Source organism: Lissotriton vulgaris, chromosome 3_1 (assembly GCF_964263255.1).
Source record: "Lissotriton vulgaris chromosome 3_1, aLisVul1.2, whole genome shotgun sequence".
NCBI classification, from domain to species: Eukaryota; Metazoa; Chordata; class Amphibia; order Caudata; family Salamandridae; genus Lissotriton; species Lissotriton vulgaris.
The window spans coordinates 1,036,722,025-1,036,748,937 of record NC_141689.1 but is presented as its reverse complement, the minus strand read 5'-3'; the positions used below and the strand labels follow the sequence as shown (position 1 = coordinate 1,036,748,937).

The following is a 26,913-nucleotide window of genomic DNA, read 5'->3' as shown; positions in this document are numbered from 1 at the left end:
GAATCGGTAAATACCGAATCTTAACGATTCAGTATTTTTTTTACCGACTTTTTATCTACATTGCATTTACCGATTCGAAAATACCGAATCGGTAAAATTCGTTTTTTTTCCGAATCGGTAAATTACAATAACCTACATCTAGCCCTATATTCTTTTTACATGTTATGGTGTAGAAATGGCACTGAAAGGCAGTCACGATTATTGAACAAAACAATTATTCAGAACGGCGCAAGTGATATAGTGACAAAGGTGCAAGAAAAGTGCTAATTGTGAGCAAGATATATACAGTGCTGCATAGATGGTTAAAAAATGGTCATTCAAAGGTCATCTGTCCCTAGAAACATCAATCTCAGGACCACTTGGGATTTAAATTTCCTTTTCACATGGAGCAGAGAGAATAGGGTCAGGATTTTGACAAGCACGTCAACGTTTTGACCCAAAAGAGTGCGAACCCGACAGAACCAATATTTCTCCACTTTCTCTACACCCAGGTTCTGAGGGGCACTGGGTCACCCCATTATACTAGATGCATAATTAAATAACACATATTCCAAAAAAGAAAACATATTGAACTCATTTTTGCACCGTAAATTGTAATAATATCAATGTTAAGGTTATACTGAAAGTTACCAGTGATGTCATCGGTCACATCATGTACAAGGTCATGAACAGTGCATTTAGGGGGTGTGTTGTGGATTTTCTTGTGGGAGTGCAAATTATGAACCCAAATGTCATCTTTTAAGGAAACTAGTTTGTTTTCTACTTGTTGAGTTGTCACTTGTGCACTAGTCAAAGGACGAATAGATAATCATGATAACTCAAAACAGACTCCAGTTGTTACTTTTTAATTTGTTGCTATTTGCAATTCACAAAAATAAGTCCAACTACATTCACTTTTATTGATAAACTGGCTACTAAGCAAGCATTCATTTCACATTGTTAATTACCTTGGTCTTGGATTACACAATCTGTAGTCACGAGAGGAGGGACTTGTCCCCGGAGGTGTGTTGTAAAGACTTGACCTGAGCGGCACTGTTTATCATTTTCGATAACTTGAATCTAATTCAGGGGAAAAAAAGAAGACGATTGAACATTTTTACCAAATTTGTTTTACCAAGAGACTATTATAATAATCAAATGCAGATGACAAACCCATCTGCAGAATACCTACCTTCCCTTCATACTTAATTCATTTAGAATGCAAATCAACCAGCTTTTAACCTTTGATATCGCATCAGGAGTTGCACACTAATGGCAAGATGGGTGCTCGGCATCCGAAATTACTGAAGTGTACAGTATCACCCATGCAATCCTGAGTTTTTAGTTCGACAATGGGGAATAACAGGTGGGATGCTAATTTGTTTGCTAATAGGTTTGCTAGCAGTTCCTCTCTTTTTGTCTGTTTGCTTTTCAACCTTTTTATCTGTGTTGTGTTATGCTGAAATCAGCTCTCCTTACCTAAAGCGCCGGGACACTCTTTTTGAGTAACCGTTGCGCTATACAAAAGAATAAATAACATAACATAACATAACATTTACCGAATGTGCATGAATATTTTTACCATTATACGGCCATTTGACGAACATTAACTCCATCTGCTTTTGGCAGCTGGAGCTGTGCGCCGGCTCTACCGTGCCCCTTAATCCAACGTGCAGGTAAACATTTTTGGAATCCCGTTTCGGCCTGAAACAGGAGTTCACAGCTAAAACCAGATTACGGTTTCAATTGTGATCAGGCCCTCAGTCTAAAAGATCAAAGCCTCAATCACAAAGCCATTTGTATGAGTACGTCAGATAAACACATGCAAAGTGCCTTTTCAGCAAGAGCAAAATTACTTTAGACTAACTCGAAATAAAATATAAGTATGTATCACACATGCGTTTTCAAACTCACACAGACTTTTTCAGGTGGCAACTGCACAACTGCCGGCTGAACGGATAGGTGCGTGAGTCAGAAAGTCTGAACAAGAGGAAAGCTTTATGTATCTGGGAATTATCTTTGATTCTTAATTAAACTGGTCTGCAATGGTGGCTCATAAGGCGAATCTTATGAAAAAGAGTATAGCAGCACACATTTGGGAAAGAAACAGAGTAAGGAAATGGTGGAAATATATCTGGCGAAATCAGTGTCTGTAGCTACCTATGGCGCTGCAATTTTGGGCCCATCCCAAGTGGACGCTCTGCAGGCTGTTGAAGACAAGTTTATAAAAAGATTGCGATCAATTCCAGGTACAAGCCCGAATATTATTTTCCACAAAGAATTATGTCTCCCCTTTATAATTGTTTCCATCAAACTGTCTCTGCTTTTATTATGGCTATCACTTTGGAAAAAGAATTCTGTTAAATTAAATCAAATGGTGCTTGGGAACATTGTTACTCTTGATTGTCTTTCCAGCATTCCTTGGTTAGCATATGTGAAGGAGTCCCTTAATGATTTGCTTAGCAATCCTGTATGATTCGCCATCTGACTGTGTGATCTTCCCCAAATTGAGACTCAGGGCCCGATTCACAGAACTAACTTAAGACAAAATCCTAAACTTACTACTTACTACTTTTGGTATTTACAGAAGGTATTTAGTAGTAGTAAAGATAGGATTTTGTCTTAAGTCTGTCGACAAAATCCTAACTTTACTACTACTAAATGCCTTCTGTGAATACCAAAAGTAGTGAGTTTAGGATTTTGTCTTAAGTTAGTTCTGTGAATTGGGCCCCAAGAGATTTGCTGCCAAGTGTAATCAGCTAAGATGGCAGTAAAATCATTCCAAAACCACGGTGCTAACTTACCAGGCATTGCCCTTGGTGGCATTTGGCCACTCTTCTTATCTTTCATTTGTCTCCGATAATATGCACCGCTTTTTACTGACAAGGTTAAGATTGAATTATCTTCCCTCTAATAGTTGGGGACCCGTCCAAAGTACATACTTTTAATAAGTGGTCTCCTTGTCCTTGCGAAGAGTGGTCTACTAAATCCATTTCTCATATCTTATTGTTCTGTTTATTTTACAGAACGGAGAGGAAAAATTTATTATTACACTGTTGAGAATACTGAGCCTGCACTCGCATGCTCAAGCTCTAGCAGTAATAAATACTCGGGAAACTCCTTTCATATGTTTTATGACCGCAAGCTTCCTCCATTCAGTCTTAATGACTAGAAAGGGGTCTTCTGCTAGAGGGATTGTTTTAATCGAATCTTAATTACTGGTTATTGAATTTCAGTGCTATGGAAGTCTAATGTTTTAGTGCATATGTTATTGTCTTCCATTTATGTGTTCTGCCTCTCTGACACGGACTAAGCCATAGTATGGAATATGCTACTTACCAGTATGCATCTGTTCTTGGCATAGAGGGCTGCAGAGTGGTACATTATGAATAGATCGCCATCTGGTGTTGGGCTCGGATGATTGCACTTGTTTTTCTCTTGGAGAGTCTTTTGTATCTTGGTGACTCCTCCTTTGGTTGCTAGTGCGCATGGGCATCGGCTCCATCCTTAGATTGTTTTGCCATAGTAGGGTTAGATGGAGTAGTATGATAGAATACAGATAGGAATGCCCATGAAAGTGTATCTAAATAAGATATTGTTGGAACAGACACAGGTTTCCGGGGAGGCTGGGAGGGCATGTACCACTCTGCAGCCCTCTATGCCAAGAACAGATGCATACTGGTAAGTAGCATATTCCGTTCGAGGCATATGGGCTGCAGATGGTACATTATGAATAGACTATACAGCAGTTCTCTCCCTAGAGGTGGTCGCCCGTGTCTGTTGCAACAGTCTGAAATAAAGTCTTTAGTACTGCTTGTCCCACTCTAGCTTGTTGTGTTGTGTGCACATCTACACAATAGTGCTTTGTGAAAGTATGCAGTGTAACCCAGGTAGCTGCTTTGCATATGTCATCTAGTGGAATGTTTCCCAAGAATGCCATAGATGCTCCTAGTTTACGTGTAGAGTGAGCTCTGGGAGGAACAGTTAATGTCCTCTTTGCCTTTAAGTAGCATATTTGTATACATTTTACAATCCATCTGGCAATGCCTGCTTTAGAGATGGGATTGCCCTTATGTGTAGGAGAAAACGCTACAAATAGCTGTTTTGTCTTTCTGAAAGTTTGTGTTCTTTCTATATAATACAATATTGCCCTTCTGACATCTAATGTATGTAGGGCCCTTTCCGCTACCGTCTGTGGTTTTGGAAAGAAGACCGGTAGTTCCACTGACTGATTGATGTGGAATGCTGAAATTACTTTAGGCAAGAATTTTGGGTTTGTTCTAAGAACCACCTTGTTTTGGTGTAATTGCATGAATGGTTCTTGAATTGTAAACGCTTGTAACTCACTTACTCTTCTGAGTGAAGTGATAGCTATGAGGAAGGCCACCTTCCATGTGAGGAATTGTATTTCACACCTATGCATAGGTTCAAAGGGTGGTCCCATTAGTCTGGTAAGTACTATGTTGAGATTCCAGACTGGGGAAGGTGGCAGTCTTGGTGGAATGACTCTTTTGAGTCCTTCCATGAAAGCTTCAATTGCTGGTACTTTAAACAGGGAAATATGTTGCCTGTTTTGTAGGTACGCTGCTATAGCTGCGAGATGAACTCTGATAGAGGTACATGCTAAGTTACATTGCTGCAAGTGTAGTAAATAGCAAATGATCTGTTTAGTAGATGCGTCCAGAGGGTTGATGTGATTACTGTTACAGTGTACAGCAAACCTTTTCCATTTTGCTGCATAGCATGCTCTGGTGGTAGGACGTCTTGCTTGTTTAATGATTTCCATACATTCTGGAGGTAAATCTAAGTATCCAAACTCTATGACCTCAGGAGCCAGATCGCTAGGTTCAATTGTTTGGGATCTGGGTGCATTATTTCTCCATGGTTCTGCGTAAGGTGCATGGGTAATAATCTTAGCTTTTGATGTGGCACCTATGAGAGTTGTAGTAGCGTGGTGAACCACGGCTGTCTTGCCCACGTGGGTGCTACTAGTCTCATTGTCATTGAGTGCTGTTGCAGTTTCCGAACCACTAATGGAATTAGTGGGAGAGGGGGAAAAGCGTAAGCAAATTTGTTGGACCAATTTATCCATAGTGCATTGCCCTGGGACCGGTGGTGTGGGTACCTGGATGCAAAGTTTTGGCATTTTGCGTTTTGATGATTGGCAAACAGATCTATCTCTGGTTGCCCCCATCTTTGGAAGAATGGCTGCAATATCTGGTTGTCCAGCTCCCATTCGTGTACTTGTTCTGACTCTCTGCTTAGGATGTCGGCTATCTGATTTTGAACTCCTGGTAGGTGTTCTGCTAACAGATAGATCTTTTGAGGAATGGCCCATCTCCAAATGTCCTGTGCTAGTTTGGATAGTTGGAGAGAGTGTGTCCCCCCCTGTTTTTGAATATAATACATTGCAGTCATGTTGTCTGTTCTGATCAGGACTGCTGTCAAGGCGACGCTTTCCTCAGGATCTGTCGTGAAGTCATAAAGACCCACCTCTCGATACCTCCAATTCCGAATGTAATTACTACACAGAATCTTGGAGTGATCAAGCGGGGGGGAAAAGGGAGTTAGGAAGGGGACAGCAGGGAAGGAGATCTGGAAAGGAAAAGTTAGTAACAACACATTCCGTAAATCTAAATTGGCTTTGGAACCTAGAGCCAAAGCTGAATTATTCTGCAAAAACCTGTTGCTTAATCACAGACACTGAAGATACATTAGACTTCTTGATAATAAATACCAAATCTTTCACAACAACCTTTTCACCATATTGTTATTCTCTTGTGAATAGCGACAAAACATTCTTATCATAATTTTGTTATTCTCTTGTGAATTGCGACAGATTCTCTTTAAGCAAAAACAAAACTCACTCCTTAGTAAATAACCTCTTTACCAAAACTCTGTGAGCAAACCAATACAAAAATCACACTGCTATATTTGTCTTCAGATATAGCTAAAACTCCTCTTGACCTTTTCTCCCTAAAGACATTTCAAAGAAAGAGTTGCGCAAAAACAAACAGTTTTAAAAATGAATGCACGCGCTTTCACATACTTTGCACTTTTAAGTTAAACATCTCTTGCCAGCAACAAGATGTAAACGCAGTTTTCAAAGAGCAAAATATATCAATGATTTCACACTTCTGTGCTTTTAATTATTCCTCATAACATAAACTATTAGTTTTATCAAATATGAATCAAGAAAGTATACTCAAAGGACTTTAGCGCCGAGAACTAGGATTGATAAATCCTACCTGTAGAGTACGACCTACTCTACTACCTTTGAAGGACAAACGTCCCCGAAATGGCTCTTCCAACCGATGACCTTGCACAAGGAGCAAGCTGGATACTGACACGCCCCTTGGAAACGATCCTCAAGGCCTCCGATGGAATCCTTCGTCAAAAACAGCTGGGACTCTGCAAATGGGAGAGGGAGCAAGAAGAGAACACAGCCACTCCCCAGACGATTCCAGAATAGTGAGCACAGGAGACAGGGCGCGGTCGCGTAAGCCAACGTGCTTACGGCGCCCACGTTTGCGACCGGGCTACCAAACCTCACGCATTACGCGTGAGCATGCCAAACCTCACTCATTACGCGTGAGCATGCCAAACCTCACTCATTACGTGTGAGCATGCGAAACTTCACGCATTAGGCGGAAACATAGCAAACAGCAGCCAAAGGACAGGAAAACCTGCACAAACCTACAAACAGGGATGCAACCTAACAGCACAAGCAGGTTTAAAGCACATCAGCCACCAACGCCCTCCCAAAGAGGACTGATGCATTTTGCCACAAGGGCAACTCCGAATGCAGAGTGGGGCGGGCCCTAGACCACAAGCCACCCTAGCCCTGACATTACACCCCCCTCCCAAGAGTGGTCTAGGGCCCGGCTTTAGAGGGTGGAGGAGGTGGAAACGGCGCACCAAGCGTGGGGCATGAACATTCGCAGCCGGCTCCCAAGAATCATTTTCAGCACCGTATCCCTTCCAGGAGACAAGATACCACAACCTGGAACCCCGACGTCTAGAATCCAAAATGTCTCGCACCTCATACTCCCAATTACCATGAACCAAAATCGGAGCTGGACGGGGAGCCAGATTCTGAGTAGCAGGTTTAAGGAGGGAAGTATGAAACACTGGATGAATTCTTAGAGACTTAGGCAACAACAACTTGAATGTCACAGGGTTCACCTGTCGAAGAACTGGGTAAGGACCAATGTACTTAGGTTGAAACATGCTTTTGTGCTTGAAGTTCAAGTTCTTGGTAGACAACCAAACTTTATCCCCAGGGGCATACACAGGACCTGAACGATGTTTTTTGTCATATTGCTCTTTGTATTTCTTCTTGCTTTGCAACAAGCGCTCCTGAATTTGACGGTGAATAGCTTGCATGAGTTGTACAGAGTCTCTAACTGCTGGTACACCACCATCATCTTTAGCCATAGTCAATGGTATGGCGTTAGGTTCATAGCCATAGAGTGCCTGGAACGGAGAGGAACCGGTTGATGAATGTGGCGAAGTGTTATACGCAAATTCAGCAATCCAAAGCAAATCCAACCAAGATTTCTTAGAGTCCGTAACATAACACCTCAAGTATTGTTTCAAAGTTTGGTTCAGTCTTTCAGTCTGCCCATCAGTTTGGGGGTGATAACTAGTGGACATGTTGGAGGTGATGTGTAGATCTTTACACCATTGCTGCCAGAATTTGGAAGAGAATTGAGACCCTCGATCCGAAAGCAATACTGAAGGCAGTCCATGTAAGCGCACCACATGTCGCAGAAATATTTGTGCTAACTGTCCCGCAGTGGGTAGCTGTTTACAAGGGATGAAATGAGCATATTTGGTTAAACTGTCCACAACCACTAGAATTACAGTATGGTGTTGAATTGGTGGTAGATCAGTAATGAAGTCCAAAGAAATATGTTTCCATGGTTCAGTTGGTGTCGGTAGAACCTGTAGAAAACCTTTAGGCTTAGTGTGATCGGATTTAAATCTTGCACAGATCTCACAATCATTAGCCATTTTCAGCACATCCTTTTGCAGCGTTGGCCACCAAAACATCTTTTGTATTTTCTCCACAGTCTTCCGAGGGCCTGGATGCCCGGCCATAGGATGTGAATGTAACCAGTTAAACACAGTTTCTTGTAATTGCAAAGAGGGCAGATAAACTTGTTTTCCATGGAAAGGTATCCCTTCTTTGATGGTTTGGTTAGCATTGGAGTTCAACCATGATTTCCACAGAGAAGAAGGAAAGTTTTCATGAATATTCTCCAAAAATTGGTCTGCCGAAAGTACATTAATTACTTTGCCTGGATCGATTATTGGTTGAGGAGTTCCTTCAAAGCGATGCAAAGAAGAGTCTTTTCTGGACAGGGCATCAGCTTTCTTGTTGTCTTGGCCTGGACGGAAGGTAATTATGAAGTCATATTCGGCAAAGAACATCATCCACCTGAGTTGTCTCGGGGTCAACATTCTGGCTGAGCTCATAAACTGTAAATTTCTATGATCAGTGTACACGGTTACAGTAAATTTCGCTCCCATTATGTAATGTCTCCATTCTTTAAAGGCTTCTAGAATAGCTAATAGTTCTTTTTCAGCTATTACATAATTTTGCTCTGCGGGATTTAATTTTCGAGACATATAAGCAACCGGATGCATTTGTCCAGTGGTGTGATGTCTTTGAGAGAGGATGGCTGCTATAGCTACATCAGAGGCGTCAGCTTCAATGATAAAGGGTTCCTCCACATTGGGATGTATGAGAACTGGAGCTTCAGTAAAGGCCTTTTTTAACTTCTGGAATGCAAGTTCAGCTTCTGTGGACCATTCAAAGTTCACCTTCTTTCTCAACAATCGTGTGATGGGAGCTACTACAGCAGAAAAGTGATCAATGAAGCGGCGGTAAAAGTTTGCAAATCCCAAAAAGCACTGAATGTCTCGAACAGATGTCGGAGTGGGCCAATCAGCAACAGCCTTGATCTTTCTGTCTGTCATTTTCATGCCAGTTGGAGTGAGGAGGACTCCTAAAAATTCAACTTCATGAACATGGAAATCACATTTAGATACTTTGCAGTACAAATTATGAGATTGCAGGGTGCTCAAAACCTTTTTGACGTGACCTTCATGTTCAGATTCAGAATCTGAGTAGATCAAAATATCGTCTATATAGACAATAACAAAGAGATCTAGAAACTCTTTCAAGGCATCATTCAAAAAAAACTGAAAAGCAGCTGGTGCATTACACAGCCCGAATGGCATCACCAAGTACTCAAACAATCCATATCGGGTTTTGAAAGCAGTCTTCCATTCATCCCCTTGCCTGATACGAACCAAATGGTAGGCTCCTCTGAGGTCCAACTTAGTGTAGATTTTTGCCTTTTTAACTTGGTCCAATAGAACAGGGATGAGAGGCAATGGGTACTTATTTTTGACTGTGATTTTGTTCAACGCCCTATAATCGATGCAAGCCCTCAATTCCCCATTAGCTTTCGGAATGAAAAATAAAGGAGACGCTGCCGGAGACTTGGAGGGGCGGATGAATCCATTTTCAAGATATTGATCGAGATATTGTCTTAGATGTTGATTCTCTTTTTCAGATAAAGCATAAATGCGACAATTTGGTACACTAGATCCAGGTACAAGATCGATTTGACAGTCATAGCTTCGATGAGGAGGAAGGATGGCTGCCTTAGCTTCACTGAAAACTTCTGCGAAGTCCTTGTAAACTTTTGGTAACAATGTTTCTTTTTCCTCAGCTGTGGCCAATTGACTCAGAATTGGTTTTGAGGTATTGAGACAAGACGAATGACAAAAATCAGATAGGAAAACCAGTTCTCTCTTTCGCCAATCTATGGTTGGATTGTGTAAGCAAAGCCAAGGCATTCCTAAAATGAAACCATACTGGGGTGCTTGGATCACATCAAACTGAAGCTCTTCCTTATGTACTTGTTGCTTAGCATCTTCGCAGAACAGAGCAACTTTAGATGTTTGCATGGTTACTGGACCTCCAGCTAGAATTTTTCCATCCACAGCTTGCACTATTTCTGGAGTCTCTTTTTGTTCACAGATGATTCCTAAACGCTGGGCTGTTTCTAAATCTACAAAATTTCCTGTAGCTCCAGAATCGACTAAAACTTCCATTTGGCATGTTTCATGAATTAACCTGATTTGTACAGCTAACCTGAAGTGAGCTTTGTAGTTAGAAACGCATGAGTTCGCAGAAGGGAAGGCAATAGTACCCAAGAGATCTCCCTTCAAACATCTTGGGCCAGTTAGTTTTCCGATTTTGGATCTGTTTTTTCCAGAGCAGCTGATTTACTAGAGTTAGGAAATTTTCCCTTTGGTTTCGTTAAACAGTCCTTCACGAAGTGACCTTTTCGGCCACAATAAAGGCATTGTCCATTCTTTCGACGATTATCTTTCTCATCTTTAGACAATGGTTGTCTTAAAGTTCCTATTTCCATTGGCTCTGAACCAGTTTCAGAATTTGCAAATTGAGGCCTAGATTTAGCTTCTGATCTCCAACTTGGTTTATCCGTTCTTTTTTTATCTGATCTCCGTTCAGAGAGTCTATGGTCTAAGCGCAGCGTAAGATTAATCAATTCAGAGCAAATTACAGGTTGGGGATCAATTTGTGCCAGAACATCTTTTAGATCGTCCTTTAAACCTTGATAAAAGAGAGCTGCTCTTTTTTCCTCTGGCCAAGAAGTTTCAGCGATTAATCTGTTGAAATGAGACAGATAAGAAACAAGGTCCCTATTGCCTTGTTTCAATTGAAGTAGTTCTCGATCAGCGGACAGAGTAACAGTTCTGCGATCAAAAACTTTTTCAAATTCCTCCACAAATCGTTTCCAATTGTAAAGCAAAGTGTCATCTTGTCTGACCAAAGGAACTGCCCAGTTTGCGGCATCTCCGGTCAAGTAGGAAATTAAAAACGCAATTTTAGACTGTGGGGTTGGAAACGCAGTAGGTCTACAAGCAAAATGCAACTCGATCTGAGTCAAAAAAATTTGCAACTTGGAGGGGTCCCCAGAAAAACGTTCAGGAGCTGCCAAAGGAATTTGAGGGGGCACAGTAACAGCTATGTTTGTATTTCCCCTACTAACACCAGTTTCTTGAACCTCTTCCGGAAGGGGAGTATTCTGTAATTGAATATTTTCTACTTTAGCTGCTAACAAAGCAGTTACATCCATGGTTTCCTTTAAATCTGCTTGAATACGCATGATTGCAGACATTAAGTCATTGATGGTGGTCATTATGACTTCACGTACAGACCAGGAGGAAAAAATAATTCGTGGGCTCACTATTCTGTCAAGGCGACGCTTTCCTCAGGATCTGTCGTGAAGTCATAAAGACCCACCTCTCGATACCTCCAATTCCGAATGTAATTACTACACAGAATCTTGGAGTGATCAAGCGGGGGGGAAAAGGGAGTTAGGAAGGGGACAGCAGGGAAGGAGATCTGGAAAGGAAAAGTTAGTAACAACACATTCCGTAAATCTAAATTGGCTTTGGAACCTAGAGCCAAAGCTGAATTATTCTGCAAAAACCTGTTGCTTAATCACAGACACTGAAGATACATTAGACTTCTTGATAATAAATACCAAATCTTTCACAACAACCTTTTCACCATATTGTTATTCTCTTGTGAATAGCGACAAAACATTCTTATCATAATTTTGTTATTCTCTTGTGAATTGCGACAGATTCTCTTTAAGCAAAAACAAAACTCACTCCTTAGTAAATAACCTCTTTACCAAAACTCTGTGAGCAAACCAATACAAAAATCACACTGCTATATTTGTCTTCAGATATAGCTAAAACTCCTCTTGACCTTTTCTCCCTAAAGACATTTCAAAGAAAGAGTTGCGCAAAAACAAACAGTTTTAAAAATGAATGCACGCGCTTTCACATACTTTGCACTTTTAAGTTAAACATCTCTTGCCAGCAACAAGATGTAAACGCAGTTTTCAAAGAGCAAAATATATCAATGATTTCACACTTCTGTGCTTTTAATTATTCCTCATAACATAAACTATTAGTTTTATCAAATATGAATCAAGAAAGTATACTCAAAGGACTTTAGCGCCGAGAACTAGGATTGATAAATCCTACCTGTAGAGTACGACCTACTCTACTACCTTTGAAGGACAAACGTCCCCGAAATGGCTCTTCCAACCGATGACCTTGCACAAGGAGCAAGCTGGATACTGACACGCCCCTTGGAAACGATCCTCAAGGCCTCCGATGGAATCCTTCGTCAAAAACAGCTGGGACTCTGCAAATGGGAGAGGGAGCAAGAAGAGAACACAGCCACTCCCCAGACGATTCCAGAATAGTGAGCACAGGAGACAGGGCGCGGTCGCGTAAGCCAACGTGCTTACGGCGCCCACGTTTGCGACCGGGCTACCAAACCTCACGCATTACGCGTGAGCATGCCAAACCTCACTCATTACGCGTGAGCATGCCAAACCTCACTCATTACGTGTGAGCATGCGAAACTTCACGCATTAGGCGGAAACATAGCAAACAGCAGCCAAAGGACAGGAAAACCTGCACAAACCTACAAACAGGGATGCAACCTAACAGCACAAGCAGGTTTAAAGCACATCAGCCACCAACGCCCTCCCAAAGAGGACTGATGCATTTTGCCACAAGGGCAACTCCGAATGCAGAGTGGGGCGGGCCCTAGACCACAAGCCACCCTAGCCCTGACAACTGCCTTGTTGGTTATTTGCATTTGGAAAGCTTTTAGTGCTAGAAATACTGCTAGTTGTTCCAAGTAGTTGATGTGCAGTTTCTTTTGCTGCACACTCCATTTCCCCTGCACTGTGTATTTGTCTATGTGCGCTCCCCATCCGGAGAGCGATGCGTCCGCTGTCCGTATCGCTTGTGGAATCGGTTCTAGGAATGACCGTCCCTTGGAAATGTTTGTTGTGTTCCACCACTTCAGAGAGCGATGCGTACAGTCGTCTACCAACACCAGATCTGTAATCTGACCTTGAGCCTGATTCCACTGTGTCGCTAGACACTCCTGTTGTTGGCGCATTTGGCATGTGGTATTAGTAGTATGCAGGAGGACATCATGCCTAACAGCTGCATAAACACTTGTGCTGGTAGTGAGTGTTGTTGTTGAAATCTTTGTATTAACTTGACCATTGTATGTATCCTGATTGGATTGGGGTATGCTTTGGCTCTTTCTGTGTCTATAGTAGCCCCCAGGTATTGTTGAATTTTGTTTGGTTGTAGGTGGGATTTTTTGTAGTTCACCGTAAACCCTAGGTGGTGCAGCAATTGAATGGTCTTCTGTGTGTTGTGAAGGCCTTCCTCTTGTGACTTGGCCTTTATTAACCAATTGTCCAAGTAACGGAAGACATGTATTTGTTGTCTTCTTAGGTGTGCTGCCACCACAGCTAGGCATTTTGTGAACACTCTCGGCGCTGTTGTGACCCCGAACGGAAGGACCTTGAATTGATAATGTTGTCCTTCCACTACAAACCTTAGGTATTTTCTGTGGGCTTTGTGAATTGGGATGTGAAAGTAAGCGTCTTTTAGATCCAGTGTAGAAAGAAAGTCCCCTTTCTTCAGTAAAGGAAGTACTTGTTGGAGCGTGACCATGTGGAAATGTTCCGAATTTATGTATGCATTGAGAGGTCTGAGGTCCAAGATTGGTCTTAGAGACCCGTCTTTCTTGGGGATTAGGAAGTATAGAGAGTATACTCCTGTCCCTTGTTGATGTTTTGGAACCTTCTCTATGGCATGCTTTTGTAGCAGTGATAGTACTTCTTCTTTTAACAATGTCAGATGGTCTTGACTCATGGGACGCTGTTTGGGGGGGATGTTTGGTGGGGTAGCAGTGAGTTCTAGGCAATAACCATGTTGGATAATTTGTCTCACCCACTTGTCTGATGTGATGTTTTCCCAGACAGGTGGGAACTGTGCTAGACGTCCCCTGACCGGTGTTATGTGGTCTGCGGGAAGTTGTATTAAGTCACTGTTTTGGGGTTGGGGAGTTGCGGTTGTTATTATTTCTGCGACCTCTACCCTTGTTGTTGTTACCTCTGTAACTGCCTCTTGAATTACCTCTGGGTGATGTTGGTGTAAAAGAGGTGGATTCCTGACTTGTTCCTGTACTTTTTGAGCCCCCTCTATAGGTGGATCTACGAAAGGAACCCCTTTGTGTTGGCTGTTGTAATGCTCCCATTGACTTAGCCGTTTCTGTGTCCTTTTTCATCTTTTCTAAAGTCTCATCTGTGCTTGAGCCGAAAAGTGTCTTCTGATCAAAGGGTTGGTTCAATAAAGATGTTTGTACTTCTTGTTTGAACCCTGAGACTCTAAGCCATGCATGTCTCCTTAACATGATACTGGTGTTGATGGATCTTGCTGCAGTGTCTGCCGCGTTTAGGGCGCACTTAATGGAAGTGTTAGTTATTATCTTTCCTTCCTGTATTAGCTGATCTGCTCTCTTCTGATGTTCTTTAGCGAGATGTGTGATGAGTTTTTCTAACTCATCATAATGTGCCCTGTCATAAGCGTGCAAGTAGCGCTTGTGTATTGGCTATACGCCAGCTATTTGCCGCTTGTGATGCTATTCTTTTGCCTGATGCATCTATTAATTTGGACTCCTTATCCGGTGGAGGGGCTTCTCCTGTAGATAATGAGTTTGCTCTCTTGCGAGCGTTTGAAACTACAAGCGAGTCCAGAGGTACCTGCCCCTTGATAAATATTGGGTCCTTTGGAGCTGCCTTATATTTTTTATCAATTCTTGGGTTTAACACCCTAGCCCTCACTGGGTCTTTGAATATGTCTGCTGTGTGACTGAGAAGACCCTTCAACATAGGTAGAGTACCGGATGTTCTTTGTGCAGTAGGTAGTGTCTCTAATAGGAAATTCTCTATTTGAGGTTCTGTATGTAGATCTACCTTATGATATTTTGCTGCCCTATTAATGAGCTGTACAAACCCTGTGTTATCATCAGGTGGTGAAGGCTTTGAGGGATATAACTCTGGGTCATTGTCATCATCTGACCCTGCGTCATAATGTTCCCATGGGTCATCCTCATCCGGGATAGTGTCATCATCCCCATGAGGTTCTCCCTCCCCTGTATCACTGTCTACATCTGACTGAGGTGTAGATGGTCTTGGTGTAGAAGGTGGAGGAATAGTTGGCATAGTGTGAGGAATAGGAGAAGAGGGTGTGACTCTAGGTCGAGGAGAAGTAGGAATAGTTGTATTTGTCCCCATTGTTCTCTTTTTAGAAGGAAGAGATTTGTCTTCTATCTGTTCATTCTTCTTCTTCTTCGTCACTACTTTGCCAGTCTGTGGATCGATAAACAAAATCTTTTGTTTCGGATCTGTTTGCTGCTCCTGTGTCGGTGCCGAAGCTTTTGGTTCCGAAAGGTGCCTTTGTTTCCGTTCGTCAATGTTCGGTGTTTTCGGCACCGAGGATTTGCTCGAATCCGATTTTTTCGGTGTCGAGTGAGTCTTCGACGTCGAAGCATGTTTCGGTTTCGACATGGAATGCTTCGATGCCGAGCTTTCCCTTGCATGGAGCTTTGGTGTCGAAGTCGATGTCGACCGCTTCTCGGATCCGACATGGTGGGAGACCGAGAGTTTCGGTTTCAGTTTCGGTTTCGTTGCCGGGCCCGAAGGCGGGGCGTCGGAAACTTTCTTCTGCGGTTTGACCGGGCTCGAAGGCGGGGTCGTTACCATACGGGGTCGGTTTTTTGGCAAGGGGACGTCGTCACTCATGGTTTGTTGCACGTCGAGTTCCTCGACATCCGACTCATCCCCTTCCAACCCTGACTGTTCTTCATGATCCTCTTCTTCATCGAGGTGCTGGTCTTCGAACAGCTCCGGGATCGCCTCCGACTGCGTTCTGGAAACCTTGTGTCTTCGAGCTCGACGGTTTCTAATTGTCGACTTGGAGGAGAATGCTGCGCAGGCTTCGCAGTCCCTGGATTCGTGTTCAGGCGATAGGCAGAGGTTACACACCTCGTGTAGGTCCTTGTGTGGGAACTTAGCACCACACGTTGGCCATTTCTTAAATGGAGTCCTTTCCATGGACTCCGGGCTTGACCACGCCGAGAAAGGTCCCCTGTTCGTCGATGTAGATCAAAGTTTGTTCTTCGATGTTGGAGTCGAAACGCGTCGGAATGGAAATGAAATCGCGTTCGATAACAATACCGTTGAATTGGAAAGGGAATACGTGCCGAAAAGTCACTTCTTTCCAAAGTCGATCTGGAGCGCTTCAATCCTCATCCGAACCCGATGGCGGAAAAAAACAATCTAAGGATGGAGCCGATGCCCATGCGCACTAGCAACCAAAGGAGGAGTCACCAAGATACAAAAGACTCTCCAAGAGAAAAACAAGTGCAATCATCCGAGCCCAACACCAGATGGCGATCTATTCATAATGTACCATCTGCAGCCCATATGCCTCGAACACTGTTTTTCTATTTTAATATTTAGAACATTTCTATGATGTATATATTTTAGTGTTTTATGTACTTTTATGCATTTATCAGATGCGAATAAAGTTGATGACCGATAGGTGCTTGAGTCAGAAAGCCTGGCCACAGTACCATATTTGAATTTACATAGAAATATTGAAAAGTTCCATTACACAATAATATATATTAAGTTTAGGAAACTGCCAACATCCACCTAAGAACCACACAAAACTTATTTCAGAACAGCAGAATTGGTCGCTGAACAACTATGTACCTCTTTCATTAAAGTGCTACGTTGCTGATACGGGTGAGTGACAAATGAACAAAATGTGCACATTTTAGCACAAGTGTACACAAGCCAACATAGGTTACAGCGAAAGGTAAGAAGCATAGCACTAATTGCCAAAAGTGTGGTTCTGCATAAAAAACACAGAACAGGAGTATGTAGTACAAATATAGTTGTAAATTAAGATAAGCAGAAGAAAGTGTAATAGGGCAAAAAGAGGAAAACAAGAAAAATCAAAAGGGTAAATGGCGTAAAATGGGTGGGGGGCTGTTGGAGCAACAAATAGGTCAAATGGAATGGACACATTTAAATAAAATTGTGTTCAAACAGTAAATGGTCTTTTTGCAGTCACACTGTAGAAAGCTCGAGGCATTTGCCAGAGACAGGGTTTTATACCATACTACTAGCCCCAATACTTGCTCAAGATTGGATGGCTTTCATGTCAATCTCAGTTGCCTTGCTCTTATTTGTCCCTTTCTGTTTGACCTGCCCAAAGCAGCTGTTTGGTTTAACCATTGGTAGATTCGTCATCTGTCTTGCTCCGTAAGCAGCATCAATGCCATGTTTAAATACCAGTTTGCTGCATTTCTGTGCCACATACTGTTCACTATAAAACTGCAGCAGAAGTGGAAAAATATACATCGATCTTCACAGAAGCTGAAGACTAATATAAACAAGCAATTGCAATGCCAATTAGTTTTGCTTGTATGGAAAGGTAAGCAAGAAAAACTGACTGTACCAATGCTTGCTTTGCACTGCTACCTTACTGGTAAAACGGAGTCAGTTTGTCTATCTTGTTCCTGAAGTGGGACAAGAAACTGTGCTGCCCACCCGACCTGCTTGGTTAGCACGGGAGACAGATGTATGAGAAGCACACTTCCAGGCAATGCACTCTGTACATTTCCTTTCCACAAATACCTGGCGCAATAACTCCGGATGAGTTCCAAGTGTGTCTGGGGCTGTAATTGTCATGTCCGGACCTGATCATTCTGGGCCTGGAGGCTCTGGGCCTGTCAATGTAACTGGTAGGCAGGGGCTTCGGCAGCACCACCGTCCGGCCTTACCCACCATTGCAACAGTCCAGGAGGCAGTACAAAATGCATCCCCTCCACATGCATCTATGACCACCCTACCCCCTCCCCTGGCACTCCTGCTGACACATTTCACATCCTCAGAGCAGATAGAACATTGCAGATAAAGCCCTGAGTCCGAACAGCTAATCCCCATTTCAGCAAATAGAAATCGCAATGGCTGGACTTTGGTGCGGAGATACCAGCTGATAACAGATTCTGGCCTCCGGTATCTCCACACCGAAGTCCAGCCAACTCATTATGAGGGCCTATGTGATCAGGACTTGCTACTTGTAGCTGTCCAAAGGGCTCAGCTGTGCTATGACTGACATTTCTGGGTGACAACTGCCGCTCCATTTTGACACCCATTGACTGAGTCTGCCCATGGAATGGTGTCTTGTTGTTTCTAGTAATGTTCTCTCTCTCAATGGCCTTAAAAAGTGCTATCTATGAGTCCGTGATTGCTTTGGTTGTGCCCCCATGTATTGTAGTTTTACTATGTCACTTTGCTAGTCTTACTAACAAGATCTGGAAGATTATTGGGCTGCTCTACATGAAGCCATGGTGGTTTATAAAAAGGCAATTTTAATGGGCGTACAGGAATCCCAAAATAAACAATCATTTGCAATGCAATAGGTCTCGCATTAGGAAAGTTTGAGCTATTGGTATTGTAAATGACATGTTTTATTTATGTGTTGGTTTTGAAAATAGCGAAATTAATAGCTTAGGGCTAGATGTAGGTAATAGCAAATTACCGAATGGTAAATACCGAAGTTTACCGATTCGGTATTTACTATTGGGTAATTGCTATGTAGGTAAAAAATTCGGTAAAAATATTGAATCGGTAAGATTCGGTATTTACCGATTCGGTAATTACCGAATCGGTATTTGCCATTGATTCCTATGGGCCTTGAAGCCCATAGGATTCAAAAGCAAATACCGATTCGGTAATTACCGAATCGGTAAAATTATCGATTTTACAAGGGGTCAGGGTGTCACTTTGACACCCTGTTGCACTCCTGTTACTGGCTTGTGTGCCATGTGACACACATACATGCCCTTAGGGCATGTCTGTGTGCCACATGACACAGGTGTACATGCACAGATGTGCATGTACACTGGAATTCGTTATTTACCATGTAATAGTATTACATGGTAAATAACGAATCGGTAATAGCCTGTGGCACTGTTTTCAGTGAACCTACATCTGTATTTACCGATCCGGTAAATTTACCGATTCTGTATTTTACAGAATCGGTAAATTTACCGAATCGGTAAATATACCGATTCTGTAATATTTAAAGCCCCTACATGTCATTCTCCAAATACCGGTAAGTAACGGCCGAAATCGGCCGTTACCGACCGGTAATTGGCGACCTACATCGGGCCCCTAGTCATTTACAATGCCAATAGTTATAACTTTTGCACATGTGACACCTATAGCATTTGTAATGCAACATGTTTTGTATTTACGGGACTTAGATGTATTGATATTACAAATAACAATGACTTAATTTTTTTAAAATAATTAATACTTAAATAAAAGTTATTGTAATTTATAATGGCAATAGCTTAAACTTTTGTAAATAACATTTGTGAAGATTATGTTCAGTGTTTTTTATTGTGACGAAAATCCAAAAACAGAAGTGAAATTTTAACATCTTTTTGTGACATTTGTAATAAAGCTTGAAACATTGAGAGAACATATTTGAACCAGTTGTTGTTGAATGGTTGTACAGATTGATGCTGTGGTAGCGCATAGTGATGTTGTGGGGCTCCTGAGTGATGCTGTGGTGGTGCTGTGTGATGCTGTATGCTATGCTATGTTTTGTTTTGCTATCCTATGCTTTGTTTTGTTATGCTATGCTATGCTTTGTTATGCTAAGCTATGTTTTGTTATGCTATGCTATGTTTTGTTATGCTATGCTATGTTTTGCTATGTTTTGTTATACTATGCTTTGTTTTGTTATGGTATGCTGTGCTTTGTTTTATTATGCTATGCTTTGTTTTGCTATGCTATGTTTTGTTATGCAATGCTTTCTTATGCCATGTTCTGTTATGCTATGTTTTGTGATGCTGTGCTATGTTTTGTTGTGTTTTGTTATGCTATGCTATGCTTTGCTATGCTGTTTTGTTATGCTATGCTATGTTTTGTTGTGCTATGCTATGTTTTGTTGCGTTTTGTTATGCTGTTTTTTGTATTTTGTTATGCTATACTATGTTTTGTTATGCTATGTTATGTTATGCTATGTTTTGTTTTGCTATGCTATGTTTGCTATCCTGGTGTGTGGTTGTGTGTGTGTGTGTGGGGGGGGGGGGTTGTGTGTGGTTGTGTGTGTGTGGGGGGTTGTGTGTGGGTGGGTGGGGTGTGGTTGGGGTTGTGTGGGGTTGTGTGTGTGGGGTTGTGTGTGTGGGTATGTGTGTGTGGGTTTGTGTGTGCGTGGGGTTGTGTGTGCGTGCGTGGGGTTGTGTGTGTGTGTGTGTGGGGTTGTGTGTGTGTGTGTGGGGTTGTGTGTGTGTGGGGGGTGGGGTTATGTGTGTGGTTGCGTGTGTGTGTTTGTGTGTGTGTGGTGTGGTTGTGTGTGTGAGGGGGCAGTGTGTGAGGGGGCAGTGTGTGAGGGGGCAGTGTGCGAGGGGGCAGTGTAGTGTGTGTGTGAGGGGGCAGTGTGCGAGGGGGCAGTGTGCGAGGGGGCAGTGTGCGAGGGGGCAGTGTGCGAGGGGGCAGTGTGCGAGGGGGCAGTGTGCGAGGGGGCAGTGTGCGAGGGGGCAGTGTGTGCGAGGGGGCAGTGTGTGCGAGGGGGCAGTGTGTGGAGGGGGCAGTGTGTGTGGGGGGCAGTGTGTGGGGGGCAGTGTGTGGGGGCAGTGTGTGTGGGGGGCAGTGTGTGTGGGGGGCAGTGTGTGTGGGGGCAGTGTGTGCGAGGGGGCAGTGTCTGTGAGAAGGGAAAATGTGTGAGGGGGACAGTGTGCGTGAGGGGGGCAGTGTGTGTGAGGGGGGCAGTGTGTGTGAGGGGGGCTGTGTGTGTGAGGGGGGCAGTGTGTGTGAGGGGGCAGTGTGTGTGAGGGGGGCAGTGTGTGTGAGGGGGCAGTGTGTGTGAGGAGGCAGTGTTTGTGAGGAGGCAGTGTTTGTGAGGAGGCAGTGTGCGTGAGGGGGCAGTGTGCGTGAGGGGGCAGTGTGCGTGAGGGGGCAGTGTGTGTGTGAGGGGGCAGTGTGTGAGGGGGCAGTGTGTGAGGGGGCAGTGTGTGTGAGGGGGCAGTGTGTGTGAGGGGGCAGTGTGTGTGAGGGAGCAGTGTGTGAGTGACTAAAACCCCAATAAACTGTAAGCAATGGGCTGATGCAAAACACCCTGCAAATAATGATATTGTACACAACAGGTATTCATCTTAAGCCCAGAATGCATTTTTACTGTTGAGTCAAACGCCGGTGATTGAGGCACGCAGTGTGTGTGGTGAGCTGTGCTTGTTATGTTGCCCACAAGTTAAGTTGGCTTGTTGGGAGCTATCAGCCGTCTCTTTGTATGCCCCATGACTCAACACTTACTGCAGCAGAGTGCAATAAACAACCTTCTTGGTGGATTTAAGACTTTCATAAATCCTGCACATGAGGTGACAGTGATCCGGCAGAGGCCTTCCATTCTTCACATGACCCAAAATGTGGTTTCACTGTATCTTTTTTTTTTGAAGAGGTGCTTTTTGGGCGAGAGTCAGTCTCTGTGGGGGTCCATGGAAGAGACTCATTCTCGGAAGGAAAAGGGGGGTGGAGGGAAGCATGACTTAGGCAGAGGAGATCAAAATGTGGGGACAAGAGGCAGAGAGCGAGGAGAGTGGAAAGAAAAAAGCGGATAAAACGGAGAGATATCTACTGCTTGTGATCACTGAGACAGTAAAGCCCTGCTGTGAAGACTGCAAGAGCTATCAGCCGTCTCTTCGTGCGAGGGTAGCATGCCACCCAGGTTCCTATAATCTGAACTAAATCACAGATGCGCACTCTGTTGTTCCGATTGTGAGAGGGAGGCAGACGGTGGAATTAAGCTGGAGATCTTTCATAAAATATTCTCGAGTGACGCTGTTGAGACCAGACTCCCACAAGTTAAGTGGGCTTGTTGGGAGCTATCAGCCGTCTCTTTGTATGCCCCATGACTCAACACTTACTGCAGCAGAGTGCAATAAACAACCTTCTTGGTGGATTTAAGGCTTTCATAAATCATGCACATGAGGTGACAGTAATCTGACAGAGGCCTTCCATTCTTCACGTGACCCAAAATGTGGTTTCACTGTATCTTATTTTTTGAAAGCACGATTTCTTAAGTGGTAGTGTGTGAAAAAAACGTGTGTGTACATTTGTTGTGTGACATTTTATTGTGGAGGTTGATGTGTTCTGCTGGCTTTTTTCCAGCTGTGTTTTTGTGCGTTGCGTTGGACTTCGGCTGCTGTTCTGCATTCTTTTGGGACTGCTTTGTTGTGATGTGCCCTGTTTTGTTATGTGTTGTTATGTCCCTTTGTATATGCTATTGTGTTAGGATCTTTTACTTACTTCAGAGATGTCCACCAATGCTGCTACATTACCAGCCAAAAACAGTACATGTCTTCGAAGTTCCATTGACAAGCAGCCATTAACAACTGTCTATGATGGTACAAAACGGGAATCCAGCTACTCAACTCCTTCAGAAACCAGTCAGCCTAAAGCTGTGGCAGACCATGTCTTAATTTAGCGCTTTGGTCTTTGATCCCAAAATATCAGCCATGCCCTGTACTTTACCTGATGTACCACAATGAATGTGCACTTTTCGCAATGATGCAAAGTTCATGCTTAAACATGTCTTAAATGTCTGCCATATTTTATTGGAAAGAGGAGGTCTCGAACAGACACCTACAGTTGTAGGCAGGCGAGAGACAAACACTTCAAAAACTAATCCGCTGAACAGACGTACAAGCTATTTAGTGATGGTTTTTAGTGCTTTTTTTTAAAGTCGGAAAAAAGCCTGCCTAACCGAGAAAAAAAAAAGATTTTACGTACACAATGAATTTATGAGAGAAATAATTTGATGTTTGAGGAATGAATGTACCTTGATATGTAAAATAGTCCTCATGCATTGCATTGCAACCAGTCCACAGGAGCCAGAATGACACACCAAACAGTCAATAGCAGGAGGTAAGAGTGACTGGGGTGGAGCCAAAGTCTACTGTTTATATACTTTAAAGAACTGTTAATATATATCATGCAGGCACCTGTGCTGTCAAGCAAGATCTAAAAAAGGTCTGTGGCCTCCGTCACCCCATAATCTATGAACGAAATGTTTTACTAGGTATGCTCGTAGCTGCTGACACATCTCCAGCCACCTGGTCTCTCCTCTCCCCTCTTCATGAGCACTGCATCAGTTGTTCATGCCTTCAGTGAACACGAGGTGGAAGGGAATACATATAAAACAGAATTACTGGTGGGATAGTAGGCTGTGGGGCAGTGAAGTCGATAACAGGATAATCAATAGGTGAGGAGGGGGGACAGTGGAACAACAGACCGGTGGGCAGTTAGATGGGGCTAGTGAGACAGCAGAGAGGTTGAAAAGATAGGTCGGGCAGTGGAGCATTACAAGAATGTGGCAGAAAGGCAAGGTCAGTGGGACAGTTGAAGAATTACAAGTGTTGAGCAGATAAGGTCAAAAAGGTAGGGCAAGAAGGGACAGAATGGCGAGGACAGTGCTACTGTACTAGAGCAGGAGAGTACTACCCTGCTTATAAATGGACAAATGCATCTGACAGAAGTCTCTTTCTGCCCGGCCAGACTGCCCTCTGGCGCCACGACTCAAGCTACAACCAGAAGATGCGCTGGTAACAGTTCGCTAGGCAGGGCGGGAACCCTACTTTGCCTGGTTAGTCCTTTATAATGCAGCTGTGATAGCTGGTTCAGTCTCGTCTGTAGAGACAGGCCACATATGAATTGTGTATGGTCTCTACAGAGGTGTGGCTCCGAGGAGCTGCGTACGTGTGGGGGGCAGGTATATATATGTGCTAACAAGTGCACCGTGGCAGCAACAGCACATAAATGCCTGGCGAGGAACAGGTTCCTGGGGGCTCAAACAACACAAAGAAATCATGGCAAACATTACTGAAACCACACTTGAAAAGCGCCAGCAGTGAGTGAGTCTGCAGGGAGCTGCCCTGCCCCAGGACATGGATTTCACACAGCAAATAAAAAAGGAAAACACTGTTGTAGCTTTGTTATTCTATTATTGTTGCGAAGACGGAGGGTAGCAGCTTTTCATTTGCAATGTAAGTGATGGAAAGTATTGAAAGCACCTCTTTGCTGGTCCAAGACCGAGGGCTGAAACTGTACAATGACTACTAGTGTGAAGGAAGAAGAACTGGCAAACGCCGTTTCAGGAGCTGTCATATATGAGTGGAAGCAGCATAAATAAGACCGGATACGACAGGTGACATTGGGGGCCAGTGACCCAAAACAGGCCCATGATAGCGTCTGCGCACTGCATGCCATTCACCAGGCTACTGCGCTGCGCGCCGGTAATGAATGCACGCGGCATGCCAGTCATCATACTGCAGAACAGCCGCCCATTAATGCCTGCACAAAGCATACTGTTCTCAAAGGTGCCGAACTGCATAGGAGGAGTAATGCCTGCACACAGCAAATCAGTCTGCAGCCAGCCTGCAGACACGTGTGAGTAAATAAAGCATTCTGAATGTTATATAGAAATATGTACGGCCTGCAGCCAAGAAGATAAAAAGGGGGATGACAGAAAATATAACCAAAAGACCAATAAGACTTCAAAGAGGAGAAGTTAGACCAGAAGAAACACACGGCAGGAGCGAATGGGAAAATCAAACCACCCATGGCTAGATAGCCTATACAATAAAAAAAATATGACATCGCATGCCAATTTAAGAGTGAGACATTGAGGACAGCGGTGACCTAAGGCCAGTAGTCCCCAGCAAAACAAGCAATGTCCTGAGCAAATGGTGGGGGCCTGAAGCAGTGGAGTGGGAGAGGTGAGGGGGGAGTCACGGGGAGATTAAGGGACAGAAGGCAACAAGCAGATGAAGCGACAGGGGCCTGGCGGCCGTGAAGTGCAGGTGGGGGAGGGAGGGGGGAGCAGAGCCTTTGAAGAACCAGAGTCATGGCCTGCCGTGAATAAGTGAAGTGAATAATTAGGGGAGGAAAACTGGCAGGCTGATAGGCAGAAGGCTCAGGCAAGCTCGTGCACGAGGCATGCATTTCCCAAAATCCTCTTTTGGGGAGAGCCCTTGGCCTTAAGTAGTGGTTTAACTGCATTAGGGCTCTTTTTCCTATTCCTGCGGAATAGGAAAGGCGAGCCCTAAAAGGTCATTTTTCACCACTCTTTGATTGTTGAAACCCACCTGACACTATGGGAGGTTTGGATGATCCGATAACTTCTACTTAATGCTGTGAAAACTTTACTTGCTTTCACACCCAAAATGTCAAACACATCTATGCTTCAAAAGGCCACAAAGTGGGAGCTGGAGAGGAAAGCCTGAATTGAAAAGGACACACCTATTTGCTTCTCTTTCAAGATACTGAAGGAATCAGAGATCATTAAACTGCCAAACCCACTTAAACCAACTTGCTCACTGGAAGATAGTTTTTAAGCAATGATGCCAAAAAACTTGCTACAATAATATAGATCTCAAAGGTCCCTTTCTCTCTCCACTCAGCAGAATAAAAAGGTTATGCTTGGCACAAGTGCATTTATCATACTATCAAGGCCATGGCCACAGTCACTCTAAATCGTTGAAGAGTTGGTGGAATCTTACATCTAAATGATGGAAGGTAAACTAGTTCAGGCTTCACTTCCAACTTCATGCAAAACGGAGATAAATGTGGTTGTAATTATGGGCGATGTTCAGGCTCGGGCAGACTAATAGGCATTTACGCTGCTTATGCTAACCTCATTCAGTCTTTGACCCGGTAGACCGTATCCACATACTTCAAAGAATGCTAAATGCTGCCTGGATGGAAATGGTCAAACATTGAGGGGTTTCAGTTTTTTTTTTAGCTAAGTGGAAAAAGTGGATCAAATTAGAAGATTTGTTTTTTTTCTCATGACTTTCCAAGTGGTCTCAAGGGTATCTCAGGGATCCCTTCTTATCACATGGATTTTAACATCTTCTTTAAGACACTGGTGGATGTTCTGGAACCGAAAAACTATAGCTCCACTCTTACAGAGATGATACACCTATCTATCCATCCATGCGTATGAAGTGCATAGGAGAAATTTGCAGCTCTAACCAGTATCCTCCAATTGGTTGCAGGCTGGATAAGTGTAAAAGGCGGTTTGAACACATGGAGGTGCACCGAAGAAAGCAATTTTAGTCTTTATAGGTTTTCTTCAAATTCTTTCTTTATTCCATATTTTTTTTTTCATAAAAAACAGCCAACGCGTTTCGTTCCCAAATCACAATTTGTGGAGCTTCATCAGGGCTTATGGAAGAGTGTGGTTTTGCGCCATGAGGAGGAGTATAAAACAAAAGATTTTATAGTCGTCCTCATGGCGCAAAACCACACTGTTCCATAAGCCCTGATGAAGTTCCACTAACTGTGATTTGGGAACAAAATGTGTTGGTTGTTTTTTATGGGAAAAAATATGGAATAAAAGAAAGAATTTAAAGACAACTTATAAAGACTAGAAGTGCTTTCTTCAGTGCACCTCCATGTGTTCAAACCGCCTTTTACACTTAGAGCAGAGATTCGGAGCCAAGCAACGGCAGCAGTGGGGCACACGGAGAGGGGAGAACCATGCCCCCCGAACCTGACAGCGGCAGCAGTGGGGCATACGGAGAGGGGAGAACCACGCTCCCCAGGAGTCACCGGGCAGAGAGCTGCCCATTCGCCACACCCCAAACACACCAGGGGATAATTACCTCTCGCGTCTCCCGCTCTGCAGGAGACGCTCGCAGAGCAGAGATTCGGAGCCAAGCAGCGGGGCACACGGAGAGGGGGAGAACCACGCTCCCCGGACCTGACAGCGGCAGCAGTGGGGCATACGGAGAGGGGAGAACCACGCTCCCCAGGAGTCACCGGGCCGAGAGCCGCCCATTCGCCACGCCCCAAACACAGTAGCTGTACTTAATTGGTCCTCTTGCTACGTCCCGCAGGACGCGCGCGGGCG

At 43.7% G+C, this 26,913-nt stretch overlaps 1 protein-coding gene across 1 annotated transcript in view; it reads right to left on the bottom strand.

Annotated features, from left to right (window-relative positions):
- Positions 1 to 26,913, bottom strand: part of SEC24D (SEC24 homolog D, COPII component) — a 377,092-nt gene that overhangs the window by 232,472 nt on the left and 117,707 nt on the right. Inside the window, exon 7 of the mRNA XM_086961445.1 lies at positions 948 to 1,059. Coding sequence (XP_086817571.1) covers positions 948 to 1,059 — 112 coding nt within the window. The remainder of the gene's footprint in view (positions 1 to 947; positions 1,060 to 26,913) is intronic.